This window comes from Leopardus geoffroyi, chromosome B1 (genome assembly GCF_018350155.1).
Source record: "Leopardus geoffroyi isolate Oge1 chromosome B1, O.geoffroyi_Oge1_pat1.0, whole genome shotgun sequence".
Classification (NCBI taxonomy): Eukaryota; Metazoa; Chordata; class Mammalia; order Carnivora; family Felidae; genus Leopardus; species Leopardus geoffroyi.
This window is the reverse complement of record NC_059327.1, coordinates 119,402,922-119,424,616: the sequence shown is the minus strand read 5'-3', so window position 1 is coordinate 119,424,616 and position 21,695 is coordinate 119,402,922. Positions and strand designations below refer to the sequence as shown.

Sequence of the window (21,695 nt, the reverse complement as noted above, 5' to 3'; positions counted from 1 at the left end):
TTAATTCTGCTTGAGTTTTCTGGGACCACCTATGTAGTTAAGATTTAAGAGCTGCAAATCTTCACAAAGGCCAAACTATGACTACAGTTTCTGAGAGGAGAATATTCTCCTGTTACAGAGCACCAAGGTTCAAGATCTGTGGACTCCTCACTGTTGTTTTGGGGATGGGTTTCTCTTATTTGATACCACTCTTTGCCAGGGTCACTTGGTTTACAGGGAACTTGGGTTACAGTTCACTTGGTTTTCAAGTGTTTTTGAGATGAAGGTTGGCTTCTGTTTATATTCTTTCTTTTTGGGTTCCTGGCTTCAATATATTTTGGCTTGTGAGTACTCCTTTCTGGACTCACACATTAAAAAAAATTGTTTTTCCCATGTTTGGTTGCTTTTTCACAAGAGTCAGTCAGGATAATCATCCATACTAATAGGAACTGAAATGTCCATCTACTGACTTGTGGTGGTATTTTACTTACCGTAGTCAGAAAGTGAAGAAGGTTCATTACACTAGTCCTCCTGATCTGTGGAGGATATGTTCCAAGACCTCCAGTGGATGCCTCACACTGATAGTATTGAACCCTCTACTATATATTTTTCTATACATACATATGATAGAGTTTAATTTACAAATTAGGTACACTAAGATTAACAATTGCAACAATATACTGTTATGACAGTATAATAAAAGTTATGTGGATGTGTTCGCTTTTTCTCAAAGTTATCTTCTTGTACTCTGCTTACCCTTCTTGTGATAGGAGAGGATAAAATGCCTCCATGATGGGATGAAGTGAGGTAAATGTGACAGTTAGGCTACTATTTACCTCCTGACAGTGTATCAGGAGGATGATCTGCTCCTGGACCACAGTTGACCATGGATAACTTAAGACTGTGGGTAAGGGAGGACTACTATATTTTTCTATAGTATACTGTAGTTTTTGTTTTTTGTATTTCTAAACATTTGGCAAGGAATGTTTTTGGCAAAGTCTACCATTTAACTTTCACTCATCTATTAAATACTTGGCCACCTAACAACGTGCCAGGCAGTCATCTAGTCATTAAAGAATATAGCAGAACAAAACAAACAAAATCCCTGTTCTGGGATGGGGTTGAAAAAACAGTATTACATGCGAAGGTAGATAATACAGAATATGCCATGGAACACTCTACAATGCAGGGCTATGTTGGTATATTATGTATAATAACAGTTGAGGAAAACCACTCTAAGTTTGACATTTGAAACAATTAGGGAAGGGAGAGCCATATGACTTGAGAGAATTCTAGTCAAAGAACAAGGGCAAACATCCTAACATCAAAGTCCTCAAGTCTCACCTGAAGCCTGTGAGAGTTTGAGTTGGGGAGTGGTTGAGCAGTGTATTAGAGGTGATGGGAAATCGTTACATCCTTGAGCATTTGTTTTCACTCTGAAGGAGACAGGAAACCTTTACGTTTGGAGAAGTGATGACATGATCTGACATGGTTTAGGAGAATGCTGGGTGTTGTGTGTGGGGCAGATTGCTGCAAAGTAAAAAGCAGGACCACTGAGTAGGCTATTACATACAGTGATTCAGGAGGTGATCAAGCTTTATACCATGGTGGCAGCAGTGACTATGGTGAATAGGTAGGTTCTGAATAAAAATGAAAAGAACTGACAGGACTGCTATGAGAAATCAAGGTTGATGCCCAAGCTTTGAGCCAGTGCTACTCAAAGGAATGTTTTACATTTACCAAAGCCAAAAGAGGTAGGGGTGTGTGCATCTGTGTAGAAATCAAGTAGGTTTTAGACATGTTTAGGAGAGATGGTTGGGAGATCAGCAAAGGACAATGGTTAACTATGTACCTGAGTAACTAGGACATGAAACTACTCCACTGTTTGGTCTTGACACTATTCAAACGTGACACACCAACAAGGAATTTGAGGTTATTTAAGAGGCTCAGACAATATAGTATGCAAAATGAAAGTTATTTCATAAAACCATTTTCAATACAGGAAAACTTCAAGAGGGCTCTTAAAGATACTCATCCAGGAACAGTGTACAATTTGGAAAGGTAACTGACAATGGGACCTTAACTAAAACAAATACCATGTTAAAAGAGCAATTACTAGAAAGTTTGCCAGAATTAAAATCCTAAAAAATTCTTCAAAATGAGGCAAGAAAGGAGCAAGTAGTTATAAGATAGCAGGAAAGAATACAAAATTGTGGTAATTACTGGGGACCTAAAGAAACCAAAATCTTCCTAGTCTTTCCAGAAAACATCTTAGTATCTAAGTATTTTAGTTTTGATCTTTTACATAGTTCCCCCAATACACTATTTTTTGGGGAATGCAGATGCAGAGGTAATCAGGTTTTTAAAATCCTGTCTCTAAATACGTTTACAATTTATATTACATTGGGACAACTGAAAGTTTTCAATAGCTACTTTTAAGCTATTTCGAATTATGTTCTGACATATGCTAAATCCAGTGAACATTACAAACATCCTAAACATGAGGGCTTACCTTGTCACTCAAAAACAAAACAACAGACTTAAAGGCCACATGGTAAGACATGTTCAAATCCTGGATCTACCCAACTTGGACTTTTGTACCTGGTTACTTTTTAAATATTAGTTGGCCATTTGCTCCATTATGTATACATGAATCAAGTTAGATTTTTGTTATGAATTTGAATACCACTGGAAGATGGTTAGTCCAATTGTAGGATTTTAGATCATAAGTAAATGTGTGGAACCTACACTATTATTTATAATTCAAAGTACTACAACTTGTCAGATATGAGATAGCAATGTAATGCTTGGGAATACAACAGATGTTCTCTTATCACCAATGAAACAGTAACAGGTGTCAAGTAACTAGCTATGGGGACTCAAGGATTGCTGCTATGGGTTGTTAGATCTAGGAGACTTCAGAATCACCTGGATGGCTTTTTAAAACAGACCACTGGAGGGATGCCTGGGTAACCGCTCAGTTAGTTAAGCACCAGCTTCGGCTCAGGTCATGATCTCACAGTTCATGAGTTCAAGCCCTGCCTTGGGCTCTGTGGACAGCTCAGAACCTGGAGCCTGCTTTGGACTCGGTGACTCCCTCTCTCTACCCCTCCCCTGCTTGCACTCTGTCTCGCTCTCAAAAATAAAATAAAACATTAAAAAACAAACAAAAAAAAACCCAGACCACTGGATTTTCTCAACCAGTAGGCCTAGAGTGTGGTCTGATAACTTCTGTTTTAATAAACTTCCCAAATGATACAGATTATGTCTTGGGACCACACTTTGAGAATGTCTTAATTCTTTATAGATCAGTTTTGTAACTGCTATTTTAAGAAGTTCAAATTAGAACTCACACATAATATTAAAGTGTGGATTTCATGTTAGCCCGAATTACTGAGACCAAAGTGTCTTTAAACACAGACTTTAATGGTAACAATTCCTTTAAGCTCAATTTTATCTTAGCTATTACAAGTGTTATGCAGATGTCACTATTAAGACAATATTTAGTGACTTGTACTGGTTTCCTCAAAATAGAAGACAAATTCACTTAAAAAGTAAAATCAACAATCATTTAACAGTTTTGTTATGCCAACACAAAACACGGCTAATTTGAGTCACCTCCAAAATCACTAACACAGCATGATCAGTAACTGAAGCATATTTTAACTAAGCCATTAAAAAAAAAAAAAAAAGTGAGTGTTTCACTACCCCTGAGACCACTATTAACTGTGGTTCATACTTTAAAAAATTGTGAGCACACCCACACAAGAAAGCAAACTAACAAGCTTTAAAAAAAAAAATCTGGTACCACATTGCAAACTTGCCCAGGAAAAATGAGTCACTTAAAATATAATTTACCATTAACAGGTCAACTGGACTGTTAATTCTCAAGAAACTCAGCATTAAAAATTTGACTTTATGCATTAAAAGATATAGTAAATATAAAGAACCAAAACCAATTTTTAATCTTCTAATATGCATCCAGTCCTACACATGGCACTGGTAATGTATATAGGGAAAAAGGGCAAATTCTTGGGATTCTTTTGAAGGTTTCATTAGAGATGATCTCAAGTCCAGTGTCCATACATTCAAAAATGTTGGTTTTCCAGGTACTTTACTGTTCTCTTAAACCTGGAGAAGCCTCTATGGCTTATTCCCTTAGAGTGACATTAGAAATGTTGTAGAAAGCATCAAATCAAAGATACAGAGAACTGGACACATCTAATAATTATGACAATTTCAGTCATTCTCTATAAATACTTCAAGGTTGTCTATGGCTAAAAGGTCAACTTGAAAGTCAATTAGCAATTCAGAAGCTCTGACAAAGTGCTTATTCACGACGGGCTTTCAAGAAATAATATGCCTACTAAAGCTATTTTGAGTTATCGGAGAATCAGAAGTAATTATTTTGAAAAAAAGAGCAGAAGAACAGGATCTCTTACCTTACGGAGCAGGTAGGTTACTAATTTTTCATTTGTAATTTGAATCCAAAATAGCATTAACAGTATGACATCTACCTTTAAGGAGTAGTTTTTTTTAAGTAAAAGATGAAATGAAAAAAATTCACTCGTTGGAAAATTGTATAGCTGGGTTGATATTTCTCAATGAAATGTTTAAATTACAGAATTAACAAAGCCAGAACATCTTCGGAAGGCATGCATTTCACTTGCAGTTTAGAGAAAAATCTTAAGTCAATAAACCATGTCCAAACTACATATTAAAATGTTTATAAAAATCAAGCTTTAACATTTATTTTATATCTAGCTTTCCACATCTGTGTGCAGACAAGGAATAAGATTGCACATAAGTGTAAGCAGTGCAAAAATGTGGAAGTGGAGAAAAGTCACAGATGTGCTAAAAATCAAACACAAGATTTTAAGAAAGCAATGGACAAATCAAAACTAGGAAAAAAGTAAAACTATAGCGTCAGGATTAGGAAGGGTGAAGAATGATAATGCCCTTGTTACTACAGAAGTTAAGTTAGTGGCACAGATAGCACTTGTCAAACAAAAAATAATCCAATAGCATTGACTTTTATTCATTCATGTTAAGTCACCTGAAATGATATCTGTTGCATTTAAATGCTCATTAATGTAAATGGCTGAACAAATCCATTTCAATGGATAGTCAATATCCCACATAGTTAAGTCACTTCAACACAGCCTCATGACAACTCCCACACCAGAACAGTACTTTATTTTGTAAATTTTGACCCATTATTACTCCCATGTTATGGTTTTTTCAGCTGTCAAGTGTACAAGGTGAAGAAAAAATTTAGTTAGATGGGGGTTGCACCTGGAAAATAAATTTCTTAAACTCCATATACACGTTTCAAAACTGCTGGGTCCCAAGTCCATCTATGAACTCCAGGGCTGCCAGTATCATGTGCAGCATACTAAAGCTACACTATCCGAATAGCTTATTAATTCTGCATAAATCAGGTCAATCAATGTGTCAACCTGTAACAGACTGTGCACTTTTAACTGAACATGGCAAAATATTCACTCTTTTGAACTTTACATCATTATTTGATGTCAAACAATGAAGCAAATCCCAACAGTATATACAAAAACAGCTTTGCATTTACAAAAGATTGTTTCCCATACTGATTAATTCAGGCAGCTAACTCATTGGTTTATGCAACTTTATTGAAGAAAAATAAATCAATTACTAGCAGAGCTATTAGTTGATCACTCATCCATTGACAACTTGCATCATTTATTCAGTGCTATATTAAACAGTGTATTGGAAGATAGATTAACTAATAGCTCCAAGCCTCCTAACAATTTAAATGAGAATTACAAAATGTTTGAGACCCTATTTTGGAATACAAAGGGTGTTTGACTTCCAATTTCCATTCTCTGTAGAACAAGAACAGGTCATTCCTTTATTGACATGCATAAAATACATCACATTTTCTGTTCTGCTGATGCTATAAATTCAATACCAATTCTCCAGCCACATCAGTTATGAGCATAAAGTATATCATGTAACCTCAAATCTCTAACAGTGGAAGGCTTAAAAAAGACTGGATGCTAGAATAATGCTGCTTCCTTTGATGTGACAACTGAGCATCCATCTCCCTCCCCCTCAGATGATTTCTTCAGCATGTTAGAGCAGTGAGGAATGGTTTTAGTCTCATAACCAAGTTAGAGTGAAGACATTGGCCACATAATACACATGCTCCATTTTTAAAAAAATTCAGAATCTTGGGCAACTGTTCTCTTGTAACTACTTTACAGTTTCTAAAAGCAGTTATTGTCCAAAGCTGGAAGAACTTAAGTCTTCTCAGATGAGCATGTGAATGAATGGAGGGAGGTAAACAAAAAATAAAATTAAAAAAGATGAGGTCTGAAAGGGGAGCAGCCGGATAAGAAAATCAAAAAAGGAACAGTAATTTAAAGTTTATTCCAGCTATAATGCAGGTTATTCTGACTTTAAGGTAGCATCACATGGCATACTTCTGAGTCCATTCCCGAGATATTCTGTTGTACCTGCAAATAAAGAAGATGTTACTTAAAAAGTTAAAGAATTCTTAATATTTGAAAGGAAAGATTTCTATTTTACCTCCAAACTCATCATGGAGTTATCTCTTATGGCTATTATTAGAATTAAGCCAACAAGGGAGAAATAGCATTGGTACTCAAAGCAATGTGGGAAATGGAAATCTTATACTTCCACTAGAATGTTCCAATAGACTGAATATATTTTCATAAACACAATAAGGTGGTATTGAGACTGGGGACGCTAAGAAAAAAAATAATCAAAGACCTTTTCTCTTCCCTACCACTGAGTTAAATGTTCTATTAGAAAATCCTATAATTAGTATTCACTTCAACTAACTGTAACATTAAAAAAATTATTTTACAGATCATGGACTTATGTCAGAACGGCACACACAATCTACAGAAATTTCCATTGAAGTTGGAACCAAACAATTTTATCTGAATCCTAGACTTTGAGAAATTGGTAATACCAGAAATTACATTTGAGATTTAAAGCACAGGGAGAAGATTAGACATTGGGGAAGGAGGTTTTGAAGAAAGGACTTTTCAAGAGAGGTGGGTGTGAGTGGTATGTATGTGTTAATTGGAACATCTATGTGTTACTTTTAGAAAGTGTGACTGGAGCTAACAAGTCCCACTTGAGACTTAATGAGAATCTCTAGTAGTACAACTCGGGGGCATCTTTGTTTAAAAAGATCAACAGATAACTCACACACGAGCAAGGTTATTTATTACTGAGGATTATCATTCATATTGATAAATGCTATCAATTTCTTCCTGTATTACATCCATGCCATAAATTACTTACCAACAAAAAATACAGTGATAGCCTTAAGAAATGAATATAACATCAAAGGGTATAGGAGAACTTTTAGATTTCTATTTCCAGTTTGAACTTTATGAAATATTAACTAGCTTCATTTCAAACCAAGAACTAAACATGGTTCAACCACTTTTCTAAACTTTAGCATATAGAAGTTCTTTCTACCATTCATGGTTACCTCATTTAAGGACACCCTCTCAAAAAGCCAGCACTTTAAAACAAAGGTTTCATTTAGCATACAGGGAGCCACAAAGTATAGCTGATATTAATGCATGCTTGTCAGTAATGAACATTTAGTTTAGATGCTTGGAGGCTTTATTAAAAGTGTTTTCCCCTTATATTATGATCTCTTGGCCAAATTTTAATTAAATCACCACATTCCATAAAGTACTGGTAATAAAGGTTAAAATATACCAACTTTAAAATTTAAATACCATGGTAGTTTGAAAAAGATACTATTTAAACTTTCATTTCTTACTAGTGCTATATATAACTGCTTTGCCATGCAAATACTCTCAAGCAGTAATGACTATTGGGTATACTTTCACGCTAAACAGAGATCAAGCAGTTAAATGTACAGTTTTCAGAAAACTGTCACATCTGTTACCTTTGGTTAGTTAAGACAGTGCCTTTAAGCATGCAGCACTCAAGTGCTGGCAGTACCATGAATAAGCGCACCATAGAGTGCAGATCCTCTTACCCTACAACATAGCGTATTTCTCTGTCCACTCTCTTGCTAACCTATTGTACCTAATTGAACAAGTATACTTAGCATTAATCATAACATACAACAAAGTTATAATGGTGAAGTAGTACATAAAGGTAATTCAAATATCTGAGGAATTTAGACCACATTTTTATAATAGTACCAGTTATTTGTTTCAAAAATGTAATTGGGACAAAGAAAAATCTTTCTTTCCAAAAACTTAGTAAGTGACAAAGCACTGAACATGTTGGGAAATTAAAACGTTTTAGAGAGGGCTATTCATTGTCACATAAACTAAAACCTATTAAAAAAAACTCACATTTCAAAAACTAGCTTTCTGCACATTTTAATTATTATCTTACCAGCAATAATCATCAAGTCTTCTTGGCATTGCCACAACTTACAGCAGAGTGTAAGCCTAACTCATTAAAAAAATAAAATCACTTTTCTACTATATACTTACTTATCTCTGTCTGTTTTATAGATCCGTGCAATCTCTGGCACTAGGGGGTCATCTGGGTTTGGATCACATAGCAGTGAACAAATGGATAAAAGAACTGCAAGAAAAAAAAAGTGTTACCTAGCATTGGAAATTTAGATAAAAATGTATTTAGAAACATGTATTAAAAAAAAAAAACACCCAATCCTCAAAAGATTTTTTATTAGTTTGTATCTTAAGGTCAACGAGACACAGCTTTACAGACATTTTGCTTCACAGGAGACAATAAGGAAAGTCAAAAATAGAACTTCGTTGGCATCAAGTTTAGTACTGACTAGCTATGAAAATAGTGCCAAACTCAGGAGTTCTGAGATACTCAAACAATGCGGTAGTAGTTTATTATCCTTTTCATAAAGTTAAGTGGCATTAGTAATAAACTGTGGAGTTCTTGGTACTTTGAGGGGGGAAATCTATAAAGAATAATGTGGGGAACATTCGTGCAGTATTATTTTCAGCGGCTGGGCATAACAAAAAATCCATTCTCAGGGTGTCTAGCTAGCTCAGTCAGAGGAGCATGAGACCCATGATCTTGGGTTTGTGGAGTTCAAGCCCCATGTTGGAGGTAGAGTTTACTTATTAAATAAATATATATATATTAAAAGAAAGGGGGCACCTGGGTGGCTCGGTTGATTTAGCCTCCAACTTCGGTTCAGGTCATGATCTCATGGTTTGTTGAGTTCGAGACCCACATTGGGCTCTATGCTGAGTGCTCAGAGCTTGGAGCTGGCTTCAGATTCTGTATCTCCCCCTCCCTCTCTGTCTCTCTCAAAAATAAACATTGAAGAAAATAAAAAGAATAAAAAAAAGAAATCCATTCTCTTCCCTGCCCTTGGGGGAGTTTCACATAAACTCCCAACTGCTCCATTGTGTTTTGTCTCCTTGAATTTATAAACTAAGAGTACTGATTAAATAAATGCGGAGATCTCCATTACTTTAATAAAAGATTTTATTATATACATACATGTACATACACATATATTTTTAAGTAGGCTTCACGTCCAGCGGAGAGCCCAACGTGGGGCTTGAAATTACAACCCTGAGATTGAGAACTGAGCTGAGATCAAGAGTTGTGGACACTTAACCGACTGAGCCATCCAGGAGCCCCTGAAGATTATATTTTTAAGCAATCCCTACACTCAACATGGGGCTTGAACTCACAACTCCAAGATCAAGAGTCATGCTCCACAGACTAAGCCAGCCACGCAGGCACCTCTCTCTCTATTACTAAACGAGCCTTCACAACTTTAGTTCTTACTCTGACCTGTTCAATTCATGAACTTGGATGATACCAAGCATTACAGAGCATGTATCTAATTCATTTTTGTATGCCTATTATGTGGCAGACACTGCAAAGTGTTATAAGGGATTTTCTTTCTTCTCCAAAACAGTGATTTTAGTCAAATAAAAGTCTGGGAGATGCTACACTACCTTTTTAGTAGATACAAATTCACTGCACAATCCTATCTGAAACACTGTCTTAATTAGCAACATTAAAAACCTCATTTTTTATACCTTAAGGTATGCTAAGCCAACACCAATACCCAAAGGTTACTACAGGGTACACTTCCTTCCCATTGAGTAGTCACTCTGTGGTAGGTGATTTCATTTGTGGGGGAGAAGTAACATAAAAACCACCACAGTCATTCAAAATGGAGAAAGATGGAGGAACTCCATCTCCATCTGGGATATTCTTGTGGAGACTGGACAACCTATTAGAGATGTCATATAATAGATCCCAACTGAAATTAGAAGACCAGAATTGATCTAGAGACCTTTCCAAGACTATGAATCTGAGCAGCTCAAGACTTTCTCTGAAAGTATTTTACCTTTAGAAATAGTTAAAGCAGGAGACCACTGTGATCTTAGAATATCGAGACAAATGCTGCCATTACTGTTAATATTTGGATGATAAATTCTTGTTGTAAATGCAACCTAAAATAAATTAAAAAAATTTTTTAGGTATCTTTTCCCCAAGTAAAAATAAGCATCCTAATTTGAAATAAAAGACTTTCATTTTTAGCAAGGCTTAAAATACTGTCCTGCTCTCTCTCTCACATACACACACACACTTTCTCTCTCTCTCTCACACACACACATACACACAATCAAATGGCTAAAACCTACTTTACATACACAGTAGGACTAAAAATTACAGAAACTCATCTGATATTCTGATCAAGATCTTTCAGGGGATCCTTCTCTTTCATTAAAATAAAATGTAACTTTGGGGCAAAAATTTTACTATCAATGATATGATGGGATATTCTGAAGGTTAACTTTCGCTCTACCATGTCATGAGTATCAAGAAGAACATTGTGAAGGCTAATTAACATTCACTAATAAATAAAGGAACTTCAGAATGTAAACCAAATTTGTAGACCAACTCATTTAAGGTATCAAGTTACAAAAAGTATGTGTTTTAGTGTGCATTTCCATAGTACATAAAATAATTTTAAATATCACAAAAGTGTTTCATCTGAAGTAACTGTCATACTACACCTATAACATGACTGCAAAGATGGCTGAAGTGCCAACGTTCTGCTATTTTCTACAGGTATTCATATAGATTGGATTTATGTTAATTGCTCTGAAAAGACAAGGATCAAATGCTTTTAATAACTGTAAACCAGTCACCTTCGTGCATTAAGCAACTATAAGCTTTGATAGATTTATTGTTATATATGCAAACCCAAACCCCTAAAAGATATAGCCTAAGCCCTAACAAACATAGCCTAGGCTGCAGCAACATATGCAAATGAATACAAAGCTGAATACCTGAAGTCTACTATTTTACAGAGGTTAATAATCCAAACCTGTATGAGCACAATAAAGGGGGAAAAAAAAACTTCCATATAATGTATCAGAGCTTTGCAACATTGGATAAATCCTTATCTCCATTTACAAAAGTTCAAATCCAGGTCTAGCTGTTCTTCTAACTAAAGATTAAGAGCATTCTGTATTATATATTTAGCTTATGTATTAGCCTCAATATGTATTTAACCTAAATTATTCTTACTCCCTACATATACATGCCAATTACCTTGAATTACATTGAATCTTAATTTCTAAGAATACTCTATTCCTTTGAAATAAAACACTGATGTATACTAATGGATTTTGGGGATAAATACTTGCCTTAGGTGGTTTGAAGGGGTAGTCTGTAGGAAAATGAATTGTCAAAAAGAATACACCACCTTGATATGGGCTGTCATTCTGTGAAAAGAAAAATCTGCTTAACTCTGATATTTAAAATATTACTGCTAAATAATCCAGGTAACATTTCTATTTTCTAAATAAGCATTTAATATGGACCCAAATTACCCACTGTTTACACTGCAATAGAATCTAAACTATTCCACAATTTAGTTCATATTACTAGAAAATACACAATCAAAATTTACTATAGAACAATGAACCCTTATCTACTTAGATCCCATTTTACGTAGGTCACCAAAGAACCGAAAAATTACCCAGAAACTAGGTGTTCTAGATCCCAACTTTCACAAAGGAAAAGTATACTTAGCAATAAGGTCTATAAAAGTATTATACATCAAACATGAATTTGAAAATAAGGTCTTATATTTATTTCTTCTAATGAAAACCATATATACAACACAGAAGGCTTTGTACTTCAACACACCACTCTGGCTACTGGCAAAGCAAAATGCTGAACTCACAACCCTGAGATTAAGAGTCACGTGCTCTTCTGACTGAGCCAGCCAGTAACCCCTCAAAAATCCTCATTTAAAACCAAGGAAGTTTGGGGCGCCTGGGTGGCGCAGTCGGTTAAGCGTCCGACCTTAGCCAGGTCACGATCTCGCGGTCCGGGAGTTCGAGCCCCGCGTCAGGCTCTGGGCTGATGGCTCAGAGCCTGGAGCCTGTTTCCGATTCTGTGTCTCCCTCTCTCTCTGCCCCTCCCCCGTTCATGCTCTGTCTCTCTCTGTCCCAAAAATAAATAAACGTTGAAAAAAAAAAAAAACCAACAAAAAAAACCAAGGAAGTTTTTCTTCAAAAGCATACTAAAAACCCCACAGCAAACCAACACACAGCATTACAATATTTGGAAAACAATGTAGAATATTTGTTCTTCCACTTCAAAAGAAAACAAAATTTCAAGCTATTACTCTTCCTCCCTCGTTTTGATTATAATTTGAGTACGAAGGACTCTTAGTAAATACCTATTAGACAATGTTAGTATGAAGTAATTTTTGGGAAACACTACTTGCTAGAATTTTACATTTAATTTAACCAATATCAGGAAAAAGATATCACTGTTCCCATTTTATGGACAAATATAAAGGGACTTGAAGAAATAACTTAGGTGAATGGTATAGGATAGAACCAAGATTGAAACCCCAGGTCTTATGAAGACTACCAAAAATGGATCAGAAAGTGAGGACAAAGGGCAGTGACTTAGTAAAAAACTTTAAGGTAAAAGTTAAGGAAAATATAAAACTGCTTCTAGATATGCTAAGAGCCGACCTGAAGATGTATTTCAAAGTTTATAGTGAGTTATTACCAACATCTATTTCTCTCCATTAGAAGAGTATGTACATAGTGCTAATATAAGCCTTTTACTATGCTCATTCTGGATATCAGGCAAATAAAAACTTTTCCAGATCTGTCACTTTTATAGTGTTCATTTAATCCCCAGCCCGCTGTAAAATAAACAATAGCTGAATTAATTTAACTCCCTTCTATAGATCAGGTATGTAGAAGGGACATTGAGAACAATTTCTTATCTTGATGGGCTAACAGTATGGTAAAGAGACATATAATGAAATGTTGCAGGTATTATGAAAAATGAATGGGATATATCTGCGAGTTGAAGGAAAAATGTCAACTTACTGATGATAAATGAAGTTCAAAGAAACATACAACTAGTAAAATTAAAAAAACTACAGTTTGAATCCTTTCGTAATGCCCAAATCCTTTCTTTTCATATTGTTTACAAAATTTTAATTTGAAAAACTACAACTGCAAAGCAGCATTGTGAAGTATAGACAAAAATCAAAGCAAGGTACCAGAATACGATCTGAATTTACCAGATTAATGATCTTTAACAGCTACATCAACTGGGAGTAGATGCTTCAAATGGCATACACTTTTATAAGACTAATACTGAAAATGTTTGTACAGTATACAGTTAACAATTTACGGTAATCCTAAACAGTAGAATTCTAGGGGCACCTGAGTGGCTCAGTCGGTTAAGCATCTGACTCTTGATCTTGGCTCAGGTCATGATCTCAGTTTGTGAACTGAGCCCTGCACTGGGCTGAAAGTGTGGAACCTGCTTTGGATTCTCTTTCCTTCTTTCTCTGCCCCTCCCCTGTTCATGTTCTCACTCTCTCTCAAAATAAATTAAAAAAAAAAAAAAAAAAGAAAATAAAGAAAAAAAAGAAATTCTAAATTTTCATTCCAATTTTCATACAATCACAAGTGCTGTAATCTCACTGCTTCTGAATAAAGGCAACCTAATCATAAGATTTAAGCAAAACCAAATTTCACTTCACTTGTTCAAAAAAAAAAAAAAAACTTACGGGATTAAAATATTTCAATGTTACAATTTAACACTACAACTCCATCAACTCAAAAAGGAAAAACTGGTAAAATCTTAAGATCCAGGGGTAACCCAACCAAACTATGCTATCTAAAGATTGAGGCTCTATATCAAAGTTACTATAAATAGAAAACAAACAGAAAAGAAATTAAAACAGGAATATTTTGGTTATAAACTGACCCAAATCCAGAATTTATACTTGATCTCTTTATAAACCTTCTATACCTTGGATTTACTCCAATTAGTTCAAGTGGCTCCTCTCAGTGTCTGTATTCCTCCCCTAGGGCAATCATAAAGTGTTGGTATTCCCAAAGATCCATCTTCTGCTTCTATCTCCTGATCCGCACTTATTCTGGTAACTCTGGAGTCCTTCTCTCTCTCTCCCTCTCTCTCTCTCTATATATATATTCAAATGCTCATGAATGTTTACTCTTGGATGTCTTGTGTCCAAAACTCAAACCACAAACCATCAGTGATCAAAGCAGTTATCAATCTTAAAGATCCTTAAATTCTCTTCAACTAGCTGCTTCTCCTTTAGGTCCATTGCCACCACTACCTTCGTTCCAGATCTCACATCTTTTTTCTACATTATGGTAATGGTTTACTACTGGTATTCCTGTCTTCACTCTGGCTTTTTCTTCTAATTTATCCCTCACCCTAATTCTGAAGTTGTCTTAAGACACAAGTTGCACCCCTGCTTGAAATCCAGCACAGATTTCAAGATAAAGTACAAACCCCTAAGCACATAAAGTGCTTTATGAACTCATTCCCACTAATATAGCTGGTCTCATCTTCCACCTATTCTCCTAAATGTGCTCTTTACTGCACATAAAATGTTTCACATCTCCTTTTTCTATTATTTCTTTCTTTCTCTTCCTTGAAATATTCTTTGAAAAAAAAAAAATTTTTTTTATTAGAGAGACAGCATGTGCGAGCGGGTGGGGGGGGGAGAGGGGCAGAAGGAGAGAGAATGTTAAGCAGGCTCTACACACAGCGTTAGCCTGACACAAAGCTTGATCCCACGACCCTGGGATCATGACATAAGCCAAAAATCAAGAGTCAGATACTTAACAGACTGAGCCACCCAGGCGTTCCTACTTCAAATATTCTTATCTGCATCTGTATCTTTATCTCTAGGATCCTACCTACACTATAGAATCCATCTTAAGCTTAAATGTCCTTAAAAAGATAATACAGCCTCTCCTTTAGTTCAATCCGCTTGTTGCCTTTCTTCTATAATTTCTGTACATTTACTATTATCCAACATATTTATAACTTACTTATATTTTCCACTTCCTCTACTCTTCCTCTGGACTACAAAGCTCCTTTTAAAAGGTCATGAAGGGAAGAGTTTTCATGTATCATTAACCTTTGCAGAAACTGACATAATACACTTAAAATAAGTTGAAAAATAACCTTTATGGACCAGTAAGACAATACCTATGAACCAATTATTTGACTTCAGATGGTTTTTGTAGTTGATTCTGCTCAAGCTGCCAAAGATGACGTTATATTATTCAAATTTGGTACTTTCTTCCTTGGCTGTATCATAGATTAGGTGCAAGTTAGTGTGGTTCTCCAAATAATTTCAAAATTATCTTTCTCCCAGCTCCATTTCCAATTAGTAATCAAGTATATAAATACCAGAAATAAGTAAGGAGTTAATTTCTCCTAACTTTTCCAATTGTTAATGGGAATTGTCCTCAATATAGTACAAAAAACCCAGCCACCACCAAAGTTTAAGAACCACATAACCAGCAATGCTCTGTCATTTCTTTCAAAGGTTTAATTTTTATTAGTATTTGTGCTTCCAAAGTATCTTACCTTAAGAAAGAATAAGCCAGTTCAAATGGTTATTAGAAAGCATTTTGCTTCATAAATTTAATGATCAAGAACATTCCCAGACTGTAATACACTAAAACTGAATAGTTACTCTGCATCAAAACTTAAATTAGATGCTCCATTCCTTAGTCAGGAACCTTTAGTTATGTGGCACTGCCAATCACTTTACTGACCTAAGAAGTACCCCATAGCAATTTTGTTACCATTTATTCTTTCAGCAAATCTGCAAATATATGGATTGCTATACTACCAATGTCCCAATGTTTTAGCTCATTTATCTGCATGTCACACAGCTAGGCATAATAACAAAATAAAGCAATTATTTATCTAATCAAACTGTGATGTTGTATCACAAGGATGCAATCAAAAGCCAAAATAAGAACATGAGTTGTTTCATTGTTGACGCTATGGTAAAGATAATTGCTAACTATTTCCAAGTTGACACCCAAAACCGGTGTTTACTAAAATACAGTTTCTGCAAATTTTGTTCATTAGGGAATATTTAAATAGTTCTGAAAATCAAGGATTTGTTTTTAAAAGCAGAAAACTGTCATTGATACAATTAACAAAGTTTTCTGAAAATAAAAGCAAATACGTAAGCAGCTACAAAAAAAGGTCAGGATAAGCAACCTTCTCTTATTCTCTAAAAAATTACTGGCATAAACTACTCACTTATGCTTCACTCTGATTTACTCTAAGTATATTCCTCACCTTTTGGAAACAAAAGTTCAATAAACAGTGAGGTCTCAGAGTCCAGCAGAAAAATGTCACACTGGTGTCAAAGAGCTGGTTTCTATCATGCACACCATCCAATTAAGTCTTGAGATTACCAACTTTTTAGTGCTTTATTAATACTGACAACTAATTTTTATAATGAGACCATCTTAAAGCACCCTCTGGATCAAAGATGAGCTTTTACTTGGTAGAAATGGTAAGGCATTTTACTGAACACTCTGCTTTAAGAATTGGTGATCTATAATGACAAAATTCTAGAAACAGCAAATCCATGTGCCTACAGAATCTAGGGAGGCAAAATGAAGTGGACAGGAGTGTGAGACACAAACCCCATATAAAAAAAGGGAGGTAGCTGCTAAACTCCATCCCCAGTTGCTACTGCTATGGAATGAGGGCCTCGTCAGGGTTTTAATATGAAGACTGTTAACTTCTAAACTGTTTTGTGGACCAAACTGGGTAAAAGCCAGACTAGTTAACTATGTTCACTTAAAATAAACCACAATTTTGTTACAAAGTAAGTATTTTTAAAGCAAAATAAAATTTACGGTAGTAAGAATAGTCCTTGAGATAACTGGAAGTGAACAATTCTGACTCTGTTAATTTTTTTTTCCCTATTAGGATAATACAGATATGTTTCAGATTATTAAGATAAATATCCCCCCCTCTACCAACACCACCAAGTTTAACTTAACTCACAGTCTCCCTACCTTTAGGTCGTAACATTTCACAATTACTCTAACTCAATCATCCCTGCTATGATTTCCCATAAAATTTCCTATCTTATACACTTGTTTTAATTGCCGGTCTCTCCCAGATTTTAAGTTCCCTAAAGAATGAGAAGTATTATGTCTATCCTTAATGGCTGGCATACAGTGGGGGACCACAGGGAGATGGAAAAAAAAAAAGATTAAAGTTATCAAAATCAGAACTACGGAATAAAAACTTATTGATCCAACCCATCAACTGGCTAACTTTTCCAAGAGCATTTCTCCTTTTAGAATAATACCTATTTATTGACCGTTATCTCACCAAGTACATTATTGACATTTATGTTGAGATTAAACCACCAAAAAGGGGGGGAAGAAAGCAGATTAAGACATACACAGAATAGAAATCCTAAAGTGCCTTCCAAGTCAAAAAAAAAATATTAAGTATTGTGCAAGATACAGTCTTACCCCAGGTTGTTTTACTGCGCTCTAATTCTGTGAAATTCTTAGATGGTATCCATAATTCTGAATATTCAATTATCCAGCATATACAGTTTCTTATCTACCCAGGATAGAAAGGAATTTTGCTGTATTCAAAATATCACTTTCTACCTAAAAATATTCAAATTTTGTAAAAATCTAAAGTTCTATACAAACATCAAATACAATAAAAACTTAGATTTTTGGCAGCAAGAGGAATTTGATCCATGGTAGAGCTAATAAATGGTCTATAAATAACAGGAAGCTCTGCAACAATGCTTTACATTACTACAAAAGAAAACTAGGATAAAGTGAAAAAATATTTGATAGGTCATAGAGATGCTAGACTCTAGAACCCGAATACAGGGACAGACACATATAATTTATGTAAACAAATGACTAATTCATTAAATTTTTAGGGCTTTCAAAAGCTGTACAACTACGGCAGTTCCAAAACGGCATTACAAGGTTAATAAAATAAATATGAGACTAAGTTAAATATAACTAGGTCAATGTTGAATTTTTAATTAAAAGCAACAATTTTTAATTCTTAATACTTACAGGTCCCATAATTGTGGCTTGCCAATGAAACACTAGGGAAAAACAAAACAAAACTGTTATCTAAAAATGTATAAGCTTTTTTGAAATTAGCCATTCAAATCAACTTCAGAGTTACTTACTGTCATCCCCAACTGGACCTGCAGAACATTGTGCTGGAGGGTCACGGGCCAAATCACTAAGTTCCTACACCAAAACAGAAAATGATGGGTCATATAACCATAACAACAAACAAACAGAGTCAATAGTTTATCTTCACCCCATTCTTTAAGGGACATACAATCATAGTTCACATTAATACATTCTAGTAAAACATTAAGTTAACCATAGTCCAGATCGTGGAACATAACAGGCACAGATACAAAAATTCTTGTTACATCAACAAAAGCCGTCCAACCCAGAAAAGTTGTATCAGATACTTTCAGAGCTTAAGAACTGAGACAGTTCTCAACATTCATGTTGTTTGCTTAACTTTCAGGATATCTCAGAAGCCCTTATTTCTACTATCCTAAATCCTCTGTTGTATCTGAACCACACTATCCACAGACCTCATTTCCACTTGAAAAATCTCTAATGGGGCTAGATAGGTAGGTATCCTTTTTGATTTGGTCTTATTGCTGCAACTCAACTGTGTTTATTACCTTGGAAGAAACTGAAATTTGCTCTTAGTAAAACACGCAGTTTCCAAAATTCCATCAGACCTTATATTTATAAATATGTACGTAGCCTTTCCAGGACTTATATGTAACAAATATGGATAATTTAGTCAGAAAATAAAGTTGTTTCTTTTTTAATTTTTAATTTTATTTTAGAGAAAGAGAGTATGTGTGGGGCTCGATCCAGAGCAAATATCTGCCTCTCTCACATGGTCCAAATACATTTCAGAAAATAACCAACTGTTGCACAGTGATCAATCTAGATTCACTCCATTTAAAAACAAAACAAAACCCCACAATGCAGAAGAATTGTCCTTGTGGTAATTGTTTCACAAAATTCATAAACCATGACGTTGTAGCTCTAAAACTAAAAATGTCACAAATCAATTATACCTCAATAAAACTGGGAGTTGGAGATTGCTCTGATACACTGCCAACTTGCTTCTCAAACTCACACATCTGTTTTTAAGGTTATCAAAACAGCCAGAAATCCCAAGATACACAACTTAGGATAACAGAAGATCAGATCAGACCTTTATGCTTGCCTAAATAAATATACCTTCTTATGTTCAATATATTTAAGAATGGGAGAAAATTCATCCCAACCACCATGGATCCTGATCAGTAGGAATTACAGAAACTCTGAACAGAGATTTAAACAACTGGTTAAAAGAAACTATGTATGGGGGCACCTGGGTGGCCCATTTGGTTAAGCCTTCTATTCTTGATTTCAACTCAGATCATGATCTCATGGCTTGTGGGGGTTTGAGGCCCATGTCAGCTCTGCGCTGTAAGCACAGAGCCTGCTTGGGATATTCCCCCCTCTAAGTACATAACTTAAGAAAACAGAACAAAACTATGTATGGTTTTAACTTAAAAACAAAAACAAACACTGTTACAAATTATCAAATGATTCTGAATCAAGTATTTGAAGTTATTTTTTGTTTTGTTTTTTCAGGCTTGATGTCCAGGGGAAAGCCCAACAACGGCTTGAGAACGCACAACCCTGAGATCAAGACCTGAGCTGAGATCAAGAGTCTGACACTTAACCGACTGAGCTACCCTGGCGCTCAAAACTACCAATTTTTGAGTAAAAATAGAAACGTACTTGAATTAATTGACTACCCATTATTAAGCAAATGACTTTTTCATAGGTAAGATTAGGTTTCATATGACAATTATTTACATCCCATAACCAGCCACTTTTGTTATGATGGGAATCTACTTTAACACCATCTCAAAGCATTAAAAACTTCCCTGTTGGTAAAAATCAAGTAGTCTAGTCAAACTGACACGACCAGAGAATTCTCCCATGTTCCAAAGCTTATGTAACAAGTTCTACTGTTTAGCTGGCCCACCAAAAAATACAAAAAACTAAAAGCTAATTTATATAGTTTAATTCTCTTTCCTTAAGGAACACAAGGGTTCAAAAAAAGGGGTCTATTTTAATGTTAAAAACTTACCTGTTCTAAACCATCCCCCCTCCTTTTCCATAAAAGATTTATCTCGTTTCTTACATTGATCTAGCCCAAATTATGTCCTTAATAAACATGTTTTGAATACAGATTTGTTTATATGCCAGAAAAAAAAGCAGTTATTTTTAAATAAAACCAATCTAAACGATGGCTGCTCTAAGTGACCTTGAAACAACTTCATTATAAATTTCAGGAATCTATAAAGTTGACCTAGAATATACCAACACCCTATTTAATGTTAAAGAACATATTTCTTACAGAGGAAACAAGTTTTTATGCATAATATTTATAAATTAAGCCTTTATAATACTGGCATTATTATTCTAACTTTAGAGTGAAGGTCTAATTTCAGCTCTTCCCTCCCAAAATTTCAGGCTCTTATTACTCAGATAATTTCTGAGTGTCTTAGTTTGTAAGTTCTCCATGACCAAGATGTCTCTGAAGTAATAATCAAAGATCTAAAATTAGGCCAATTATCTTACATACTAAAATCTACTTTAAATACAACATTGAAAAAAAAACCAACCTGAGTTATTTTAGGCATCAAAACAGGTCTTTCAAATCATGTACCAGCGTTCACCTCTAAGATAACAAGTAATTCTCATGACATTATTATGCCCATAGCATAAGCAAATGAGAATACATAAGAAAATCTCAGCAAGAAAAATTATGAGAAAGCACAGTAAGAAGTCACCTCAGATGCTCTTAATGTGTAAGACCTTTTATCTACTCAATAAACTATCTATCTTACCCTGCTTTCATGGAAATGCTTTTCCCTTACTCCAAAACATGTGATTGTAGTGTTTGGTTAATGGTGGCTGATAACCACCCATTACTCAGGGCTAATCATAGAATTTTGTTTCTTTAGCCTCAGTGATTAGCTCAAAGGGCTGGAAAGTAACCTAAGCCAAGCCAGGACCTGACCTAATCAGGTCCATCCATCTCTGCCTGGTTTTTCATATTGAAGCTGGAAAGACTTCTTCCTTCTCTAACTGTAAGGATGTGACCTAGAGCTATTGGCAGGCATGTGCCTTGAAATTACATGGTGAATCCAGAGAAAAAGAGACCACATTGGGCAAAAGAGATAATAAGAGCTGACTTGGCATAAAGATATGCAATTTCAGTCCCTGAGGTTGTAGCTTGCTCTGGTTCCTATAGTTATTTCCTTT

At 35.1% G+C, this 21,695-nt stretch overlaps 1 protein-coding gene across 9 annotated transcripts in view; it reads right to left on the bottom strand.

Annotated features, from left to right (window-relative positions):
* Positions 1-4,993: 4,993 nt before the first annotated feature.
* UBE2D3 (ubiquitin conjugating enzyme E2 D3) overlaps positions 4,994-21,695 on the bottom strand; it is a 30,095-nt gene continuing 13,393 nt past the window's right edge. For 6 of the 9 annotated variants that reach the window (XM_045471579.1, XM_045471572.1, XM_045471563.1 and 3 more), the window contains exons 3-8: positions 18,518-18,581; positions 18,399-18,430; positions 11,649-11,726; positions 10,340-10,445; positions 8,478-8,571; positions 4,994-6,473 (exon numbers count right to left, since the gene is read on the bottom strand). In XM_045471579.1, the coding sequence (XP_045327535.1) occupies positions 6,428-6,473; positions 8,478-8,571; positions 10,340-10,445; positions 11,649-11,726; positions 18,399-18,430; positions 18,518-18,581 (420 nt within the window). In that variant the 3' untranslated portion in view covers positions 4,994-6,427. Of the gene's footprint in view, positions 6,474-8,008; positions 8,059-8,477; positions 8,572-10,339; positions 10,446-11,648; positions 11,727-18,398; positions 18,431-18,517; positions 18,582-21,695 lie in introns of all 9 variants that reach the window. The other 3 variants (XM_045471551.1, XM_045471559.1, XM_045471545.1) reach the window with 1 other exon arrangement.